The 20,819-nt window shown below is 45.0% G+C and overlaps 2 protein-coding genes across 6 annotated transcripts in view; both read right to left on the bottom strand.

Annotated features, from left to right (window-relative positions):
• LOC131692272 (chromatin-remodeling ATPase INO80) overlaps positions 1-20,819 on the bottom strand; it is a 1,041,557-nt gene that overhangs the window by 206,945 nt on the left and 813,793 nt on the right. For 2 of the 5 annotated variants that reach the window (XM_058979226.1, XM_058979227.1), the window contains one exon: positions 10,582-11,544. The exons of 2 other annotated variants lie outside the window; for them this stretch is intronic. In XM_058979226.1, coding sequence (XP_058835209.1) covers positions 11,036-11,544 — 509 coding nt within the window. In that variant the 3' untranslated portion in view covers positions 10,582-11,035. Of the gene's footprint in view, positions 1-10,581; positions 11,545-20,819 lie in introns of those variants that run through there. One more of the 5 variants, XM_058979229.1, reaches the window with a different exon arrangement.
• LOC131692273 (uncharacterized) lies at positions 12,426-16,818 on the bottom strand. Its single transcript, XM_058979231.1, has 2 exons — positions 12,908-16,818; positions 12,426-12,858 (listed from the first exon to the last, which is right to left on the bottom strand). The coding sequence occupies exon 1, from the start codon at positions 16,715-16,717 to the stop codon at positions 13,013-13,015; it is 3,705 nt and encodes a 1,234-aa protein (XP_058835214.1). The 5' UTR covers positions 16,718-16,818; the 3' UTR covers positions 12,426-12,858; positions 12,908-13,012.

The raw sequence follows: 20,819 nt of genomic DNA, 5'->3' as shown, positions 1-20,819 counted from the left end.
AAAGTCGATATCGAAGTAAAATTTGAAACTATGCACGCATGCACTTCAGAGTTAATGTGATATCAGGAGCTGCGATTTCATTTCAATGCTTTTTTGTGAAAAGGGCGATACTCACAAATGTAAACATAAGGCTTTTTTCATACATGCGAATGATAAATAAATAACCCCTTTAGGAAAATTCAGTTTTCCCACCACAATTTAGATATTTTATTAACAGAGTATTAACAATAATTCGTTGGAATGTCTATTTTATGGGCCATTTTTTCGCTTTCCCAGTGATTTGGTTTGAGATTTCTAGCACTGATGTTGTCCTATGCTGATTTGAGCGATTCTCTGAGTCCTGCCACTATCCCATGTAGTATGTGTTATCAAAAACATCGCGAAACATCAAGTTCTAAATGTTCTCAAACGATATAATATACGAAGAGAGTGATAAGAGTTATAAGAAATGTCTCATCACACTGTTAGGTGGATTAAAAGCGTTTTTATTGTAAATCCCGCTTTACTATACCGCCGAAGTATAATAGGTTTTAGTACATATGCTGATAAAATTCTGTTTACAAACATGGACATTTTGTTTATCATCATTTGTTAGTCGCTTGGACCCTACAAAATTATACCTTGGATCCATGTACAAACATGTTTGAAAAATAATATTGTCGGTTAATTTTGAAGCTCGTTTTGCTTTAAGCAGCTGGCCTGCCAATGAATTGTCATTCGTAGCATGTAATTTCGCTTGACATATAAGCCAATCGCAATAGAATTGAGAAAGAGGAACATGGTCCTTCTGCAGTCTCATCGTTAAAATAAACATCGGTTGAAAAGCTTCGCAAAATTTCTCTATGAATGGCCAATGGTTTGATAAATCTGTAAAAAATAGGCTATCAAGTCTTTCGCTCTTTCGGTGAAAAGTTCAAGTTGTTGTAGGATTTTAATAGCTTTGTGCTTTTTGAAGTGGTTGTATTTATATGTGTGTCATGTAGTACTAGTGTAGATTTTTAAGCGAGTTGCATTTTTTTATTAGAGTGGAATACAAATTAAATACTTTTGAAAAATTTCACGGCTATCAAGGCTTTCTTGTAGAATTAATTATTTTATTTGCGAACAGAATGATAATGACATACTAAATCGTCAACATTAAAGTTTTTGCTGCATGTCGAGACATACATCATATTTGATTTTTTTTTTATAATTTCGCGTTTTTAATAACTGTAGTTTTCTTCACCGTTTTTTAGTAAAAGCACTTCACCGTTTTTTAGTAAAACCACTCACAAAACATCGTATGCTCGAAAACAGTGGGCGATAATAACTTTATATGATCGAATTGTTTGAAGATAATTGTTTATAAGTTAATTAAACTATATAAATCTAAATTTAAGTTGAACCAAATCTAATTAATTAAACCTAAATACCTAAAAATAATAAACTAAATTGAATTCTATGAACTTCACCAACAATTAATGCTAAGCCAAATCTACCACCATGAACTGCTATACAAAAGGGTGCGCCACCCTACTGAGCGATACACAATCCCGCAATGCAGCAGAAAGTGATATTATTGCAGATCGCACCAAACAGTGACCGTACAATACCAGTACAAAACCAACGATCGTGATACACTGGTCCGTAGGTACAAAACAATCATCAGCTGCACAACCCAGCTGACAAAGGCAGTTGACAAAATTACCCCGATCGAGACAGTCAGGGCGTGTTGCCTTTTGCCGCGATTTGATAAGGTTGTGAATAATACCCCGGTCGAAACAGACACTGTGTATCCCGTTAAGTCAGCCGTCGCGAGTGAATAATTTAATCGCAGAATAAAATTGTGAAGATTCCTTCGTTTTACACCGCGAGTGCAGTAAAAAAAATTGCTAGTTCCCTAGCGAAGAAAGGCTTGTGTGTGGGACAGAAAACCCTGTCCAAAAAGGGTTAGTGCAGTGACGTCCATACGGACACGGCTAAAGACAAGTGATTTGTGCGCCGTATATTTCGAGGAAAGCTTCCCTGCTCATCGACGATCGTTCTGGGCCGTCCTTCTGCGGACGGAAGCAAATCCTTCGAGCAAGGAACCGGAAAATTTCTGGTGAGTCGCCCCAACATTTGGTCCTTCGAGCCGGATCGGAGGAAACCCCAACCAGAAAGGATCGGTGCGGTGAGTACACCATTGCAAATTGCTGCTGACGCGACGCTACGGCGAAGACACTGCCTGTCCCAGCCCCCTGAAGGTGCCTACCGTTAAGGCCATTTTGGACGCTATCGCTGCAGTTCATTGCGAAGTTTTGTAATCGCAGCTGATTTGCGCCTACTCGGAACAGAATTTTTTGATAATTTTCTGTTTGCGAAAAAATTTGCATGTTTTTGCTAAGGTGGTGGTGAGTGGCAAATTCGCGTAGATTGGTACGCTCGCGTCGGGAAGGATAATTTCATTCGATTTGCGTACCATTCTCGGTCGTTCCGCGTAAAAGTGGCATATCGCGACGGGAAGGATTTCTTTTCGTTCGAATTGTGCCATTTTCGATTCCGTGTCGTGTAGGAACGGTACCCGCGCCGGGAAGGAGTCCGAATTTTCGATTGGTACCGTGTTTCCCGTTTCCGATATTTAAAGTGGTGGTAGTGAAGATCAGTGTAGTGGTACAATAATGGCGACCAAGACCGAAAAGAAGCTGTCAGAGTACGTGATCCAGCGGAAAGGGATCCTTGTAGTGCAGAAGGCAGTGGAGAAGTTTGCGGAGAATTTCGATTGCGATTGGGATGCCTGCCAAATTCCAATTCGCCTCGATTCATTGGACCGGATCTACAAGGAGTTCCTGGAGGTACAAGGACAGATCGAGTTGTACGATAAGCCGGAGATGTTGGATACCCATCTTAAAGAGAGAATGGATTTCGAGACGCGTTATTGTACAGTGAAAGGATTTCTGCTGTCCAATCGTGCTACGGACCTCAACCCAACCATGCTGAACAGCACAATGGCGGCACCTGTTCATGCTTCGTCCTCGTTCCATCTACGATTACCCAAGATCGATCTTCCCAAGTTTAACGGTGATTTTTCGCGTTGGCTCGCATTCCGTGACACGTATACGTCGATGATCCACAGCAATGCAGATATTCCGACGGTTGCGAAGCTGCAGTACTTGCTGCAGTCGCTGGAGGGAGAAGCCCGAAAACCATTCGAGTCCGTAGACATTGAAGCGGACAACTACGCATCGACTTGGGAAGCATTGCTAAAGCGGTACGACAACAAGCGGTTCCTGAAGCGTCAGCTCTTCCGTGCTCTGTACGACCTCCCACCGGTCAAGCGAGAGAACCCTCCAGAAATCCAAGGATTGGCTGACGATTTTCACCGGCATGTGCGGGCTTTGGCAAAGTTAGGCGAGCCAGTCCATTATTGGGACACCCCATTGGTCAACCTCCTTTCCTACAAGTTGGATCCAACTACGCTACGTGCTAGGGAGGAAAAAACCAGCAATAACGACGACGTTACCTATGATATGCTGATCGAGTTCCTCTACCAGCGTGCCCGAATGCTGACGTCTGTCGTAACTGACCTACAATATCGGTCCCAACAACCGGTTATAGCCAAGGTGGCCGGTCCGATTCCAACCCCGAAGCCGTTCAAGGTGGCGTACAAGGCAACTACCGTTGAACCGAACTACAGTGCTCCCTCGTGCCTCGCTTATCCAGAGAAGCATTTCCTCTTCCAATGCCCTGCATTTTCCGAGGTGTCCGTCCGCCAGCGCCGTGAGCTGGTTTCCCAAAAGCGCTTATGCTGGAATTGCTTCCGTACTGGACACCAAGCCCGGAACTGTACCTCCAAGTTCTCTTGCCGTTACTGTCACGAAAAACACCACTCCCTGCTGCACGAGTCAGAATCGTCGAAGATGCTATCGACTCCTGTTAACGAGGAAAGTCAGCCGATTCCCTCGACGTCCGCCCACGCTGACCCTTCAAGCTCGGCGAAATCGAACAGCCAAGTAAGCTTATCGGTTCAGGCTCAGCATAGTACAGTTTTACTGGAAACTGTTTCCCTCTTCGTCGTAGGTCAGAATGGCAAGAAGATCCCCGCACGCGCACTTCTAGATTCCGGATCCATGTGTAACTTCATCACCAAGAAGCTTGCAAATTCCCTGAACCTTCATCGCACCAAGGTGGATATCGCAGTAGCTGGTATAGGAGAATCCACCAAGCAGATTAAGTGCCAATTAACTGCTATGATCGAGTCGAAGTCGACACCGTACTCCACCAAGCTTGAGTTCCTGATCCTCAAGAGACCGACGGTCAACCTTCCTACCGTTCCGATCGACATTTCCGCGTGGAATCTTCCCAAGTTGTCGTTGGCAGACCCCAGATTCCATATCCCATCTGACATTGACATGGTTGTCGGTGGTGAAGCGTATCATGAGCTGCATCCTGGCAGCAAGCGTTCCCTGGGAGAGGGACTACCGTTGCTAATAGAGACGGTGTTCGGATGGACTGTTTCCGGGAAGATATCCATCAATCATCCCACCATTCCCCGCATCTGCCATCTAACCACTGTCGATCGAAGCTTAGAACAAGCGTTGCAGAAGTTCTGGGAGCTAGAAGCTGTTGAGCCGTGTTCTGTGTATTCCGTAGAAGAAAAACAGTGTGAAGAACTTTACGCTACTACCACCACTCGCGATTCGTCCGGTCGTTATCTCGTTCGTTTGCCACTCACCCGTGATCCGCTAGTCAACCTCGGCGAATCCAGAGCCATCACCGAACGTCGGTTTCTGAGCCTTGAGAAGCGACTAGAGCGGGATCCACCCACCAAGGATGCATACTGCAAGTTCATGGACGAATACGAACGAATGGCGCACATGAAGAAGCTCGTCGATCCAGTAGACGATGTGAACCCGCATTGCTACCTCCCGCACCATCCTGTGTTCAAGGAATCCAGCACAACCACGAAGGTCCGAGTGGTTTTCGACGCGTCGTGTAAAACATTGTCAGCATTTTCCGTCAACGATAAGCAGCTCGTTGGTCCTGTCGTCCAGAAGGATCTGCTGTCTATCGTCATGAGGTTCCGCACACACCCGATCGCCATCGTAGCCGACATCGAGAAGATGTACCGACAGATTCAGCTGCATCCCGAGGACCGACCGCTTCAACGCATTCTCTGGCGTTCCAACCGCGACGATCCGCTCATATCGTACGAGCTCCAAACCGTTACGTACGGTTTTGCATCCACGCCATTCCTGGCAACTCGCACCCTCCTACAAGTTGCACAGGACGAAGGCGACAAGTACCCCGCCTCCGTAGATGCTGTAAAGCAGGATTTTTACGTCGATGACTTTTTATCGGGAGCTGACGATGTCCAATCCGCAATCCGCCTTCGCCAAGAAGTTTCCGCCATGCTTACGTCAGCTGGCCTTCCGTTAAAGAAGTGGGCATCCAATTCCTCCGAAGTCCTTGCGCAAGTCCCGCAAGAAGATCTCGCTCTACTACCACTGCATGATCTCCAGGACGAACAATCCATATCCACCTTAGGACTCGTCTGGGAGCCGAAGTCCGATACGATGCGCTTCAAGGTCCAGTTGCCGTTACCAGCACCCGTCCTGACCAAAAGGAAGGTCATGTCCTACATTGCGCAGATCTTCGACCCACTAGAGCTAGCTGGCCCGACAATCACCGTAGCGAAGCTGTTCATGCAGCGCCTGTGGGCATTGAAGACCGACGCAGGAGATTCATACGAGTGGGATCGTCCGCTGCCTCCGCGTCTACAAGGCGAATGGAAGGAGTTCCATGGTACGCTAGATGCAATCTCCAAAATCCGCATTCCCAGATTCGTGTCGCAGATCAAGACCGAAACCATCCAGCTCCACTTTTTCTCCGATGCTTCAGAGAAGGCATATGGTGCATGCTGCTACGTCCGTTCTGAGTCAGCTGCAGGGATTCGTGTTCAGCTGCTAACGTCAAAATCCAAGATCGCACCGTTAGCGACCTGCCAATCGATTGCGCGCCTAGAGTTGTGTGCCGCTGTGTTGTCGGTTAGCCTATATGAGAAGGTGATGAAGTCCCTTAAGACATCGTGCGAAGTGTTCTTCTGGGTTGATTCGACGATAGTCCTCTACTGGCTACAGTCGTGCCCGTCGCGCTGGAAAACGTTCGTGGCAAACCGAGTGTCCACAGTCCAATCCTCTACCGCATCTTGTTCCTGGCAGCACGTTCCCGGAGAATCCAACCCAGCAGACCTTATATCACGAGGTGTCAATCCAACCGATATCGTGAACCTCGAGTTTTGGTGGATAGGACCGCAATGGTTAGGGGTTTTGCCACACCATTGGCCACGCACTGTGCTGCCAGCGTTCGATTTATCCACAATGCCAGAGAGCAAAAGCAATGTCGCCGTGATGTCGGTAACGGTAGCCGAACCATCGTTTTCCGCTCGACTGTTCAGTCGCTACTCCAGCTTTACAAAGCTACGACGTTCCATCGCGTATTGGATGCGATATTTCCGCTCTCTACGAGCTGCCGTGCAGAAAACCAAGCCAGAGCCGTTTGACTCGCTTTCAACGGCCGATCTACGCGAGGCTGATTTAGCCTTGTGTCGCGTAGCCCAACGGGAGATGTTCTCCAAGGAGCTCTCTAAAATAACCAGACGTGAACCCCTTCCCGCATCGTTAAAGTGGTTGAAACCGACGATGTATAAAGATGGCGTTATTCGAGTCGGTGGGAGACTCAAATACGCCGTAGTTTCGGAAGAAATGAAGCACCCGATAATGCTGCTTGCGAAGCATCCGCTGTCCGTGTTGTTGACCGAGTACTACCACAGCAATCTGCTACATGCAGGACCACAACTGACGCTAACTACACTGCGTCAGAAGTACTGGGTGATTGGAGGACGCGACCTCGTTCGCCGCACGTACCATCAGTGCCACACGTGTTTTCGCAGCAAGCCCCGTTTGATCCAGCAAACCGTAGCAGACCTGCCGTCCTCGCGAGTCTCGCCAACCAGACCGTTCTCCGTATGCGGTGTAGACTATTGTGGACCTGTCTACATTAAATCGCTGATACGCAACCGTGCACCTACGAAGGCATACATCGCGATCTTCGTGTGTTTCTCCACCCGCGCTGTCCGCATCGAACTGGTCTCTGACCTATCCACGCCAGCCTTTCTGGCTGCCCTCCGCCGTTTCGTCGCCCGCAGAGGAAGAATGAGGGAGATCCATAGCGACAACGGCACCGCATTCAAGGGAGCGTCCAATGCACTCAACCGAATCCACCACATGCTAAAGTCCGATCAGGGTGGATGAAAGCAGATCCTCGACTGGTGTTCCGAGAATGAGATCATGTGGCGATTCATTCCACCTCGCGCTCCGCACTTCGGCGGTCTGTGGGAAGCAGCCGTCAAGTCAGCTAAGCACCATCTGCTTCGTGAGATCGGCAGTGTGAATGTCAGCTACGAGGACATGATAACCATACTCGCCCAGATCGAGATGTGTCTAAACTCCAGACCTCTCACTGCCATACCGTCCGATCCGTCAGACCTGGAAGCTCTGACCCCAGGCCATTTCCTGGTAGGAACCAGCCTACTAGCCGTTCCAGAACCGTCGCTGTGCGATGTACCGGACAATCGACTGTCGCATTGGCAGCTCACCCAGAAGCGTGTCCAAAAGATTTGGGCAAGGTGGTATCCCGAGTACCTTCAGCAGCTGCAGTCACGAGCCACGAAGCAGCACCCCACAGTCACCATTGAACCCGGACGAGTTGTGGTGATCAAGGACGAATGTCTGCCGCCAACCCAATGGCCACTTGGAAAAATCACCCAGGTGCACCCGAACAAGGATGGAGTCGTTCGCGTCGTCACTCTGAAAACAGCCACGTCCGATTCAGTTGTCCGCGCAGTCGTCAAACTGGCCTTGCTTCCGACACCGGAAACGCAGTCCACACCGTCAGATCCCAGTTCAGACGATGAATAGAAGAAGAAGTAGAAGAAAAATGTGACGAGTATTGAAGTAGCCAAGCCACTTCAAGGTGGCCGGAATGTTTATAAGTTAATTAAACTATATAAATCTAAATTTAAGTTGAACCAAATCTAATTAATTAAACCTAAATACCTAAAAATAATAAACTAAATTGAATTCTATGAACTTCACCAACAATTAATGCTAAGCCAAATCTACCACCATGAACTGCTATACAAAAGGGTGCGCCACCCTACTGAGCGATACACAATCCGGCAATGCAGCAGAAAGTGATATTATTGCAGATCGCACCAAACAGTAACCGTACAATACCAGTACAAAACCAACGATCGTGATACACTGGTCCGTAGGTACAAAACAATCATCAGCTGTACAACCCAGCTGACAAAGGCAGTTGACAAAATTACCCCGATCGAGACAGTCAGGGCGTGTTGCCTTTTGCCGCGATTTGATAAGGTTGTGAATAATACCCCGGTCGAGACAGACACTGTGTATCCCGTTAAGTCAGCCGTCGCGAGTGAATAATTTAATCGCAGAATAAAATTGTGAAGATTCCTTCGTTTTACACCGCGAGTGCAGTAAAAAAAATTGCTAGTTCCCTAGCGAAGAAAGGCTTGTGTGTGGGACAGAAAACCCTGTCCAAAAAGGGTTAGTGCAGTGACGTCCATACGGACACGGCTAAAGACAAGTGATTTGTGCGCCGTATATTTCGAGGAAAGCTTCCCTGCTCATCGACGATCGTTCTGGGCCGTCCTTCTGTGGACGGAAGCAAATCCTTCGAGCAAGGAACCGGAAAATTTCTGGTGAGTCGCCCCAACCGATAATAAAAGATCAAACTTGAAAAAGTTCAAATATTTTTGAAAATAATTGGAGTGTAAATTCAGCTAGTATAAACATGCTTTTGAACCTATAACTAAGAACATGCATTTCTTAAAAAATTAAAGTCGGTTCAGTGCATTTGAAATTACATCATTAAAAATAAAATTTAGTTAAGGAATTGGAAGAAAATAAATATTTTGTAGTTGTACTTAGGTGATATTTTTTTTCCTTCGAAAAGCTAAAATTTACACACAAAACTTTTGAAAATTTTGTTTTCTTCATAGGGTAATTTGGGGAGAGATGCCGCAGATTTCTAAAAATCGATCCAGCATCAAAGTAAACCATTCAATAATTGATGAAATCATTTTTATCAATTGCGACAAGTTTCTAAAATACTGTGAAATGGTTTTGTCATGAAATTTTTTTTATCAAATTTCCATGAACATTTTACAAAAAAAGTCATTGCGGGTGAGACGCCGTACCGTGGTCACAAACTGAAAAATGGTGAGCAAAAGTATTGGCTCTCATTGATGTTTTTGTGATTAAGTGTCTTCAGCTGAGTTTCATAAAGTTTGATTACACCTATAAATCGGCTAGCACCTTCACTTTTCTTAAGGGGATACTACCATTTCCAGAAACATTTTTTTATTCAATATTTTAAAAATATTTTTTTCGCAACCTTGTGTAACGGTTAAGTTGGAGTAACTTAATTGAGGGCACTATTTATCTATATGTTTGTACGAGCGATACACATCTATGTGTTGGTAGCAGTTCCTTAAAAGCACTGTTTGGCTGTTTCTCCCAATGAATTTATACAAATTAGGTTTGTTCTTGAAAGATTCATTTTGAAAAAGTATCAATTCGTCCAATTTTTTGCATTTATCTCAATATGGACACCACTACAAATCAACGCGTTCACGAAAATTAGTGCCTGAAACTTTAAAGAATAAACCGAAGTGACTAATACTTAGATGCATATCGCCCGTTTAAATATATAGATAAATAGACTCACAATATGTCACTGTGTTAGGCCCGTTAATTTGTGGATATACCTTGTTAAGAACCTATACCTGACGCAAATGATCATTTAATGACATTCCGAGGTGAAAAAATACATTTTAGCTATGCATCCTCTTCCATTGAGTGCGGCATCTCACCCGCAATTTTGATGCGGCATCTCTCCCAATTGTAGGGGAGAGATGCCACACGACGACGTTTTCCTCTAAAATTATGGATGACAGTGCTCATGGTCAGAATGCCTTCTAAAAGGTCCCAGCTATTCAAGCGATACATGATTTACAAAAAAAACGAACAATTTAAAAAAACGAAATCTTAATGTGGTGCTGAAAAATTTTCGGCACCACGTGATGCAACTGAACGCATAAAATCATTAATATAATTTTCGTGAGTAATTAAACAGGATTATTTTATAACTCTAGAGTTATAATTCTTCGAAAGATAAACTCACAATATCATATTACCGCATAAAAGTGACCCCATATACGAGATATAGAGAATGCGGCATCTCTCCTGACGCGGCATCTCTCCCGAAATTACCCTACCTCAAACTAAAAATAGACAAAAAAAATAGTATTCGAAATGTAAAACAAGCCATGTTAACATTCTGCCCGAAATCAAAATAGATAGTTATGTGTTCACAAAAAAAAGAATGATTAGTACCACGTTCACAAGATTCAGTACAAAGCCATAATATCAAAATTATTGAATTCATTTGGCACAAACATAATGCATAAGAGTCAATATCAAGATACTCTATACAATACATAATAGTTTGGAATTTGGACGAAGTATGTGTTATAACGTTCGAAAGGTTCGATGGATTTGTAGCTAAAATCGTATTCAAAACGTAGTCACGGAAGTAGGTATAAAAGAAAACACATTTTGTTACACACAAGTTTATATGTACCACATAGATTGCATGCTGATTCATGTAATAGAAGCTTTCCAATAGGATCAAGATATGCGCATTACCCTTATGCAGTTTAAGTAGAATTGATTAAGGCAAAACTTCCATAGAATATTTCAAACATAGATTAAGATTAGCACGACAAAAATAAAAACTACTTACCGAGTGGTGGATCATTGCTCACCAAAATTTCAATGAAATGAGTTTTTTTATGGACTGTAAGTATTTGAGCAAAACGTATCATACGTTCCACCTTGTTTCGTTAACCTTAGGAGGAAGTGGTACTTTGTGCGAATCTTTGGGAGTGAACAAATCTCGAAATCGTCTCTGTCGCATTTTTTATACTTTACTTGTTAATACAGTGCAATCTGGTTTTGAATGGTTTAATTACATCCCACACAGCCAACTGTGCTGTATGGGCTCCGCATCTGATGCTCTCTAAAAGCACCAAATCTGAATCGTTTGAAGTATCACAAATAGCAGCAGCATTTCCTGTGAGTTGCTCTACAGTTTTGTATGCTGTATCAAAATCATCATTAAAACAGGAAGAATCAGAGTCGTCGTCGCTGTATTGCTCATCATCATCTTCCGATTCTATGTAATCGTCATCCTTCGCATCATAATTTCCCAAAACTACGTTTTCGTCCGGTAAAATCGAGCACAATGGCACATCTTCGTTATTTTGACAACAATGCATTATCATTTTCAAGTTCTTCACCGCGGCCAACATATTCGCTCCATTGTCGTGTGCCACTGCTATTACTTGTTCATATTTGATCCCAACGAACGACATCTCCTCTTCCAAAACAATTCGCAAATTTTCAGCTGTTTGTCTTTCAATCATTTCACGTACCGCTGTAATTTGTAAGTTACTAGTCATATGTTCCCCATTAAATTCATATGTTATACAGCTTTTGAACAATTTTAGTTTTAATGCAGCAGTTGCATAGGATATATAGCAAAAACATTTAATTCAAATTACAAGTGGATATATAGGGTAAAGTGCCTATTTTCACCATACTACGCAGGGTGCCTAATTCATTAATTTCTTGCACTACAATCAATGAAATTCCTAAAAATTGACATTAACAACTTTGCTTCGTTGTTAAGAACCAATATAGTAACACAAATACGCTGAAAACAGTCAAATTCTCGTGCTTGAGCACAACAAAAACTCGTATCGAGTGCCCCTCTTGTTGCGCTACCATTTGAATTAATGCGTTGAACAAAGATGGCAGACACTGCTCTAACGAACGGTTTCATATGGGTAGGGTGACAATAGAAACATGTCGAAAATGGGCTCATCACTCTATATATATATATATATATATATATATATATATATATATATATATATATATATATATATATATATATATATATATATATATATATATATATATATATATATATATATATATATATATATATATATATATATATATATATATATATATATATATATATATATATATATATATATATATATATATATATATATATATATATATATATATATATATATATATTACTGAATTCGACCATTTTATTGAAAATAGTTTAAAATAACAAGAGATCTAAATATATATACATGTTTTTGCACTTGATTCACTATAACTCAATATTCAATATTTTGTAGTGAACATTTTGTAAAATATTGCTCAAATGTTGCATTAACTAAGAAATCGTTTTCTGATAGCAATTATTCATCAATTTTCAAAAGCAAGTTAGTTTCATATATCGACGTATTTTTACAACATTTACAACCCATTACAAATCTTTAATTAATACATTCATTGTTGCTCGACAGCAGTGAGTACTCGCAGATTTTATCAATCTTCACTTTATTGTAGATGAAACGTATGGGATGATTATAAAATTCCTAGAATGATTAAGGTTTTAGTTTGATAGGATAATGCATACATTCCCTTACTTTTAGTGACTGTACTGTCCTGCAACGTGTTTAAACTTTCCGGAGAGCGATCAATCTGGCGACACTATATGCAATTTATACATCAAATCTATTTGTTAGCTGACAATCTAACCACTCACCCTAACGACTCAGTTCAGCACTGTACTGATTTCTATGCGAACGTGAGCTTCAAGGCGGTACTTGTACTCTTAGATCCGTACTAGGTTGTCCCCGTACTATCTTGATCCGTACTGTAGCTGTAAGTTTTAGGTTTAGTTGTAGCTCTTAAATTGAATATAGGCTCACCTTTTCACAAATAGAATTGACTAAATTAAGAATTGCAAATAATCGATACCGCTCACTAATCCTCACATTATTCGTGCCAATCCCCCGAGAAGGCGGAAGGCGCGGTTAGTGTTGTTGATTTGTTGCATGGGCGCCGAGGGGCTCGCTTAACTGTGTAGCGCTGTTAACACTCCCCCCGGAATGCAGTAAGGGTCTCCCTGAAGCATTCATCTCAACGCCTACGTTCAGGACAGCGAGTTTAACGGCAGGCCTCTCGTAGATTCCGTTGGCCGTCTGCACCGTCGCCCATCTCACTTGTCCATCTGCACCAGGTTTGACGCAGATAACTCGACCCTTCGGCCAGCAGTTTCGCCGTAGATTTGGGTCCACGATGATGACAACGTCGCCGACTGCAATGGGTTTTGCTGTTGTGAGCCACTTCGGTTTCCGAGTAAGCGTTGGAAGATAGTCTCTAACCCACAACTTCCAGAATCGGTTGGCCATGGCCTGCGAACGTTGCCAGCTGTTTCGTAGAGCTGCAGAGCTGTCGTCGAATGGCACCCACGGTCGTAAGCCGTTTTGCGTACCCAGCAGAAAGTGATTGGGCGTCAGCACTGGAGATTCGTCGTTTTCCAGCGGGACGCTAGTGAGTGGCCGCGAGTTGAGAACGTTCTCAACTTCCACCAACGCGTTCTGGAGCACCTCGTGAGTTGGCGTAGCATTCGATTGCAGCACAGTTAGGTTCCGTTTCACGAACTGAACCAGACGTTCCCATGCTCCTCCCATGTGAGGAGAGACTGGCGGATTGAAAGTCCATTCCGTTCGAGCCGTGGTGAACTCCCGCATCAGCCGGTCGTCGTCGAGTTCCTGTAGCGCTAGCTGTAGCTCCTTACTGGCGCCCTGGAAGTTTGTGCCACGGTCGCTGTAGATCACTGCCGGAACTCCCCTTCTAGCGAAGATGTTGCGTATAGCCATGATACAGGAATCTGTCGTCAGTGTGTGAGCGAGTTCTAAGTGTACGGCGCGAATGGTAAGACATGTTGCCAGTACCCCCCAACGTTTTTCTGTGCGTCGTCCGACGGATACCGTCATTGGGCCAAAATAATCTATCCCCATGTACGTAAATGGTCGAGCAAAGGCAGCCGGGCGAGCGAGTGGTAGATCGGCCATCGCAGGTGGTTGCGGGGCAGCCTGGTTATTTTTACACTGTTGGCACTCCTTCCGAATTGCACGGTATGTTACCTTCAGACGTGGACTGCGGAATCGCTGGCGAAGCTCGTTGATGATCGTCTCATGGTTCTGGTGGTTAAACTGCTTGTGTGCGTTGGACACGATAAGCCTAGTGATGTGGTGATTCCGTGGAAGAATAACCGGATTAGCGGCGTCGTAATCTGTGAATTTACATTCTTGGTTTCGGCCGAGGGCCCTTAGAATGCCATCCTTGTCAAGAAAGGCGCACATCTTGCGTAGCGAACTGTTGTTTTTTATAAACTTGCGTTGCTGGGTGGTTGATAAGGGTTCATTCAGGACTGCTATCTCATCGGGATACGCACTGCGCTGTGCAAGACGAAACAGGTAATTTTTCGCCTTTCTTTGCTCGTCGCGAGTCAGAGGGCCACTCTGCCTTGGTTTTTTCATCTTAGCTTGCCTCAGGTTGTCTACGAAACGGGTCACATAAGCCATTCGGCGCAGTAGAGAAGACCATTCCGAGAAATCATGTGGCTGAACCACTGGGTCCAACGGCACGGTATGAAGCAGAAGATGAGGCCGCAACTCTTCTTTAGTCGATCCAAATGAGTGCGGGGAAACAGGCCATGCTTCCTTCGGTTGCCAGAGAAAATTGGGACCGCAAAACCATCGACTGGAGGCAGTCATATCTGGAGCTCGTGTCCATTTGGTTCCCTCGTCTGCCACGTTCAGCTTCGTTGGCACCCACTGCCATTCGTTAACGTTCGTCGTTTCCAGGATCTCGCTAACACGGAAGGCCACGAATTGGCTATACCTACGGTGATCCGAGTTGAGCCAGCAGAGGACATCTCTGGAGTCAGTCCAGAAGAAATGTTGATTGATTTTGACGGATAGCGATTTGGCAATGGTTCCCGCTAATCTCACGCCTATCACAGCGGCTTGCAATTCGGACTTCGGAATTGAGAGAAACTTTAGCGGCGCGACTCTCGTCTTTGCTCCGACCAGTCTGCATTCGATGGTTTCTCCTTCCTGAAAACGCAAATACACTGCAGCTGCGAAACCGTTCTCGCTTGCGTCGACGAACGTGTGCAGTTGAACCACCGTTCCGTCCGTCGCAGATGTGAGTGTTCGGTAGCATCGGGGTATTTCGATAGACGATACCTGCGGCAACACTGTCAGCCATGCCAACCACTTTTGAAACAACGACTCATCGATGGGGTCGTCCCAGCTGACTGAAGTTCTCCAGATTTCTTGCAGCAAGGATTTTAGTTGCATTAGGAAGTGTGCTATGAGTCCTAAGGGATCGAATATCATCATTAACGTACGAAGCACTTCGCGTTTTGTCGGTCGTCGCTGCCCACTGATCAGTAGCTGCTCGTACCGCGGTGACATTTTATATGTGAAGCAGTCTGTTGAGGTGTTCCACCACATTCCGAGAACCCGTTCTGACACGTGTTTGTCGCCGATACTGAGGGTTTTCTCGTCGGAGCCTGTTTCGCTCATAGCTGACACAACTCTGGGTGAGTTGGAGATCCAGTTCCGCATTTCGAAGCCTGCTGACCTGTGCACTGTCTGTACTTCTCGAACCACTTGTATTGCTTCCTCCTCAGATTCCACACTCAGAAGCATATCGTCAACGTAGTGTTGCTTTACGATTGCGTGAACTGCTTCTGGGTGTTCTTGTTCGAATCTCTTTGCATTGTAATTTTTTACGTATTGTGCCATACTCGGCGAGCAGCATGCGCCGAACGTCATTACTTGCACTACGTAGACACTAGGGTCGATATCTGTCTCGCAGGCCTTCCAGAAGAAGCGTTGGCAATGCTGGTCGTCCTCCCGCATCCTTACTTGGTGGTACATCTCACGGATGTCGCCGCATACCACTGTCCGAAACTCCCGGAACTGGATCAGCACAGACAGAAGAGATGTCAGTTGGTCTGGTCCTGTTAACAGAACTGAGTTGAGTGAAACTCCAAAGGCGGTGGCAGCTGCATCCCATACGAGTCTCGTTTTGCCCGGCTTGTTCGGATTGACGATTGGAAATATCGGAAGGTACCAAACTCGTGGGCGGTTTAGTTCCAGCTCTTCCGCGGACAACTTGCGAATGTAGCCTTTGTTGATATTATCCTGGATTTTCGCGTTCAATTCGCCCGCCAGAAGTGGATCCTTCATCATGCGGTTATCTAGGCATCGCCATCTTCGCAGTGCCATCGCTGCACTATCCGGAAGTCGGACCGAATCGTACTTCCATAGAAGCCCGGATTCGAAACGACTGTCTGCGGGCCGAGTGAGTGATTCCAGCATTGACTGTGCTCGTTGGTCCTCGTGTGACAGAAGTAGTTTACTTTGCTTAGATATGCCCAAGCTGTCGAGGGCAAAATAACCTTTGACGAGTTCGTGAAGATCTTCACTGGTCTCTCTGTTGCACTGGCAAATTTGTAGCGCATGATAGTTTACGTAGTGCCCAGCATTCTTCTCTCCCACACTGCTGCCGAAAACAATCCAGCCGAGCCGTGTTTTGACTGCAATCGGCTCATTTGACTGTCCTTCGCGACTCTTCATTGCATATCCGAGAGTGGCATTATCCAAGCCGATTAGGATTCGCGGATTGGCCTCGTTATACGACTCAATCGGTAGTCCCATGAGGTGCTGGTATCTCTGTTGCAACTCCGAGGTAAGGAGAGTCTGTGGTCGGATCTGCAAATTTATGATCGTTCGTACACTGGAGAGATCATACCTCTTGATCGGGTTCGTTACACTGGAGATTTGAAGACTAACGTTTTGTGATCGGTTTTCGATCTTGGTGGTTTCGCCTGTCCACTTCAGGCACAGTGGATTCTTTGGTCCCCTTAACCCGAGCTCGTCTGCTAAACTCTGTTCTAGAAGCGTGAGTTCTGAGCCGTCGTCCAGGAATGCGTAGGTTCGAATTACCTTCGATGGGCCGTATAAAATGACCGGAACTACTCTGAACAAGATCTCCGACTGCACTTGGTGCACGTTGCAACTCTTCTCGTAAACAGCGGCTGCTGTAGGAGATTCACCAGATCGAGGGTTTCCGTAACCGTGAAGCAGAGGATGGTGCAGATATGTACAGCCATTCGTTCCGCATGGTTTTTCTTGTCTACATGACCCGTTGTGTTTACGCAGGCATTTGCGACAAAGTTTGTAAGCTCTTACTGTCGCCCACTTCGAATCGTAGCTTAGGTCTACGAACTGTTTGCACTTGGCCAGCATCGTACAATCCCCTTTGCACGCCACGCACTTCTTGGTGTCAACGATGGTTGGTTTCTGTGGAGAGTTGGCTGGTTTCGAATCCTTAGAGTCTATTTCCGAGTGAACATTCAAGAAGCCATCCCGCTTAGTACCGCGAAACCGTTGATCGCTGAATACGGTATCTACGACCGCACTTGCATCCTCTGCTGTCTCGTACAGCCACGTACTGAAATCCAATAGGTTCGGAGTAGGGTTGTTCCTTGAGAACCTGGCCCAGCTCAGCTTCAACGTTGGTGGCAACCTCCCTACTAACTCGTATCGCAGCGATGCATTGTAGACGAAGTCACTAACCTCACACGCTTGAGTGGTAGCGATCAAATTCTCAACTGTTAGCGCGAAGTTCACCACTGTCTCCAACTTCTCTATGCTCGGTGACGGCAATGATCGTATCTTCTTGATAACCGCCTGCACGATTGCTTCCGGTCGTCCATAGAGCATCTTGAGAGTTGAAAGGACTCCCGCAACGTTCGATGGGTGGAGCAGGCGACATCTTACTGCTTCCAATGCTCTTCCTTTCAAGCACTTACACAACCGTAACATATTTTCCTCATTGGAGAATCCGCACATCTGAGTCGACGAGTTAAACATCGAGAAGAACAGCGGCCAATCTTCCGGATTACCACTGAAGTCCGGCAAATCCTTCGAAACTGCCTGGCGTGCGGCGATTTGACTTCGATTCAATACACAAGCCGTGTCGTCACTGAGCCCATGCGCTGGGAGGGATGGTCGTCCAACGGGGGTGGAACGCTGACCTGGTACAAACGCATTCGCTTCGACCCATGATCCAGCCTCCGGTGCGAGAGCGACTGATTGTCGCATATGGGAGCTGCCGAAGATTGGCCGAGTCTCTTGTTGGCCGGAAACACGTTGTGGGGGTCGTCGGAGTTGGATATTAACTTGAGTCGCACGCTGCTGATCTGGAACTGGAGCATGGTGCTCTATAGACGCAGTCGAGTTCCTCGGTGGACGTTTCTCTAGTTCCTCGGCTTCAGATCCGCAGTCAACCTTCTCGCCGTATCCATCCGTGTCGTCTATCCACTTCTTCACCTTCGACATTGATACTGATTGGGGTTCACTAACAATCGACGAGCAGTCGCTACCGCCCTCTAACAGAATCTTGTACTTGAGTTCTAAATATCGTCGTTCCAACTCCTTTTCCTCCTCTAACCATTGTAGTTCCAAAGCTTGTCTCCGTTTGGCCTGACTTCCGATGCTGCTTGCCTTGCTCTTTGACCGTACAGTGGATGTGGTACTGCTTACGTTGGTGGTATGCAGAGGGGAAGGGGTTAGATCCTTTGCGTGTTCGCAGTTCATGCAGATCACACACGAGAAATGATACCACTCATTGCAACCATCACACTGAACCATTCGACTATTATCACGCTCATCACACACTTGACAATGACCGACCCGATTCTTTCGTACGCGGCGGAACGGGTTACGTTTGACTACGTTCGTTTTATTTTTCTCGGCGGTATCCTTTTCCTTAGGATTTGCTCCCGGCCGGTTGGATTCATTGGTAACTTTATCATTTACCTGTTCGCTGGGGGGAGGATGAACAAACACTTTAATCGCCGAATCCTTAGCGTTCGTTTCGTCCTTCTGCAGCTCAGTCGTAGTCGCTTGGACGTTGTGACCGTCAACTGCCGCGTCACCACCTGGGGTGACCTTATCGACCGTCTTCTTGCTGGATCCGGATTTGGCTTTCCTGGATGACATCCTTCCTCCGTGAAGCAATTCTCGTAAAAGAATTTTATAAGATGTTGCTCGACAGCAGTGAGTACTCGCAGATTTTATCAATCTTCACTTTATTGTAGATGAAACGTATGGGATGATTATAAAATTCCTAGAATGGTTAAGGTTTTAGTTTGATAGGATAATGCATACATTCCCTTACTTTTAGTGACTGTACTGTCCTGCAACGTGTTTAAACTTTCCGGAGAGCGATCAATCTGGCGACACTATATGCAATTTATACATCAAATCTATTTGTTAGCTGACAATCTGACCACTCACCCTAACGACTCAGTTCAGCACTGTACTGATTTCTATGCGAACGTGAGCTTCAAGGCGGTACTTGTACTCTTAGATCCGTACTAGGTTGTCCCCGTACTATCTTGATCCGTACTGTAGCTGTAAGTTTTAGGTTTAGTTTTAGCTCTTAAATTGAATATAAGCTCACCTTTTCACAAATAGAATTGACTAAATTAAGAATTGCAAATAATCGATACCGCTCACTAATCCTCACACACTAGAAAATTATTAAATGCTTCTAACTGTGATAGTTTAGGTTATACAATTTACGATTGTTCTTCACAAAATGACTTGACAACTATTTCCCCCGCTTGTTCGACTGTCTTTCACGTCACCCTTATTCGTGCCAATCCCCCGAGAAGGCGGAAGGCGCGGTTAGTGTTGTTGATTTGTTGCATGGGCGCCGAGGGGCTCGCTTAACTGTGTAGCGCTGTTAACATTCATCATTTGAATTTTTCTCCTATACTCATCTAAATGGACAATTTTTATATTTCCATCTTCGTTAGCGTACTGTAAGTTCACACCGAACACTGCGCGACCCTTACGCGTCGCAAAATCTATCTTCAACGACACAATTTGATTTTTAAGCTTCTCGCGTAATATGTCGCGACCAATGTTCGCAGCTTCATTCACTAAATTGGTTAACTTTACACGTGACATTTTAATCCCCACCGCATCCCACAGCGGTCCGATCAAAGTGACTGTTCCTTCCCATTCCGGGAAACGAAGCGGAACATTGTGGCCAGTAGCCATCTGCAGAGTGCCGAGGATAATCTTGCTTCGAGATGTGTTTATGGACAGCTTACAAAATTTTGTTTTTTTTTTTCAACTTCGATACACAACCCAAATTGCTGAGCGACATCCGGATGAAAATTTAAAATATGCCTTTTAAAATTGCCTACATTGTACTTCACTTGTGCATATTCACACTTTTTTCCATCACCTATCCCAGCTTTGCACACAAAACTTTGGACCGCTAGCAAACTGTTCTTCAGCAACTACGTCTTTAATCAAGTCCTTTTGGTACACCCGCTTGGCCATTGTTCCAATTATCCAATTGCTAACTAGCAAAATCACTTTTAATCTTTTTCAGTTTTATTATAAGATTATCCGAAAATGAACGCAATGTCAATATACAACCTTCCTTGTTAGACAAACTCTTCTGAGCAAACACACATTAACGCGTACCCTCGAACGACAGCATACGAATGTGCATACGAACGGCATTCGCATGAAAAGAATTGGTTTCATTCTTCTGAAAATCATTTTCATGATTCTACAAACGAAAGATTCGTGCGAGTGTGGACTCACAGCATTTTCGGAACGGTGTGAAAAAGAATCATATATGAATGAACCTATGATGTCACCATACCTATCCATTCTCTGAGAGACTGCTGTTCCAACGAGGTGATTTTCGGCTCTCCTTTTCTCTCTGCGT

The sequence above is a fragment of the Topomyia yanbarensis genome, chromosome 3 (genome assembly GCF_030247195.1).
Source record: "Topomyia yanbarensis strain Yona2022 chromosome 3, ASM3024719v1, whole genome shotgun sequence".
NCBI lineage: Eukaryota > Metazoa > Arthropoda > Insecta > Diptera > Culicidae > Topomyia > Topomyia yanbarensis.
This window is presented reverse-complemented; position numbering and strand designations above follow the sequence as displayed.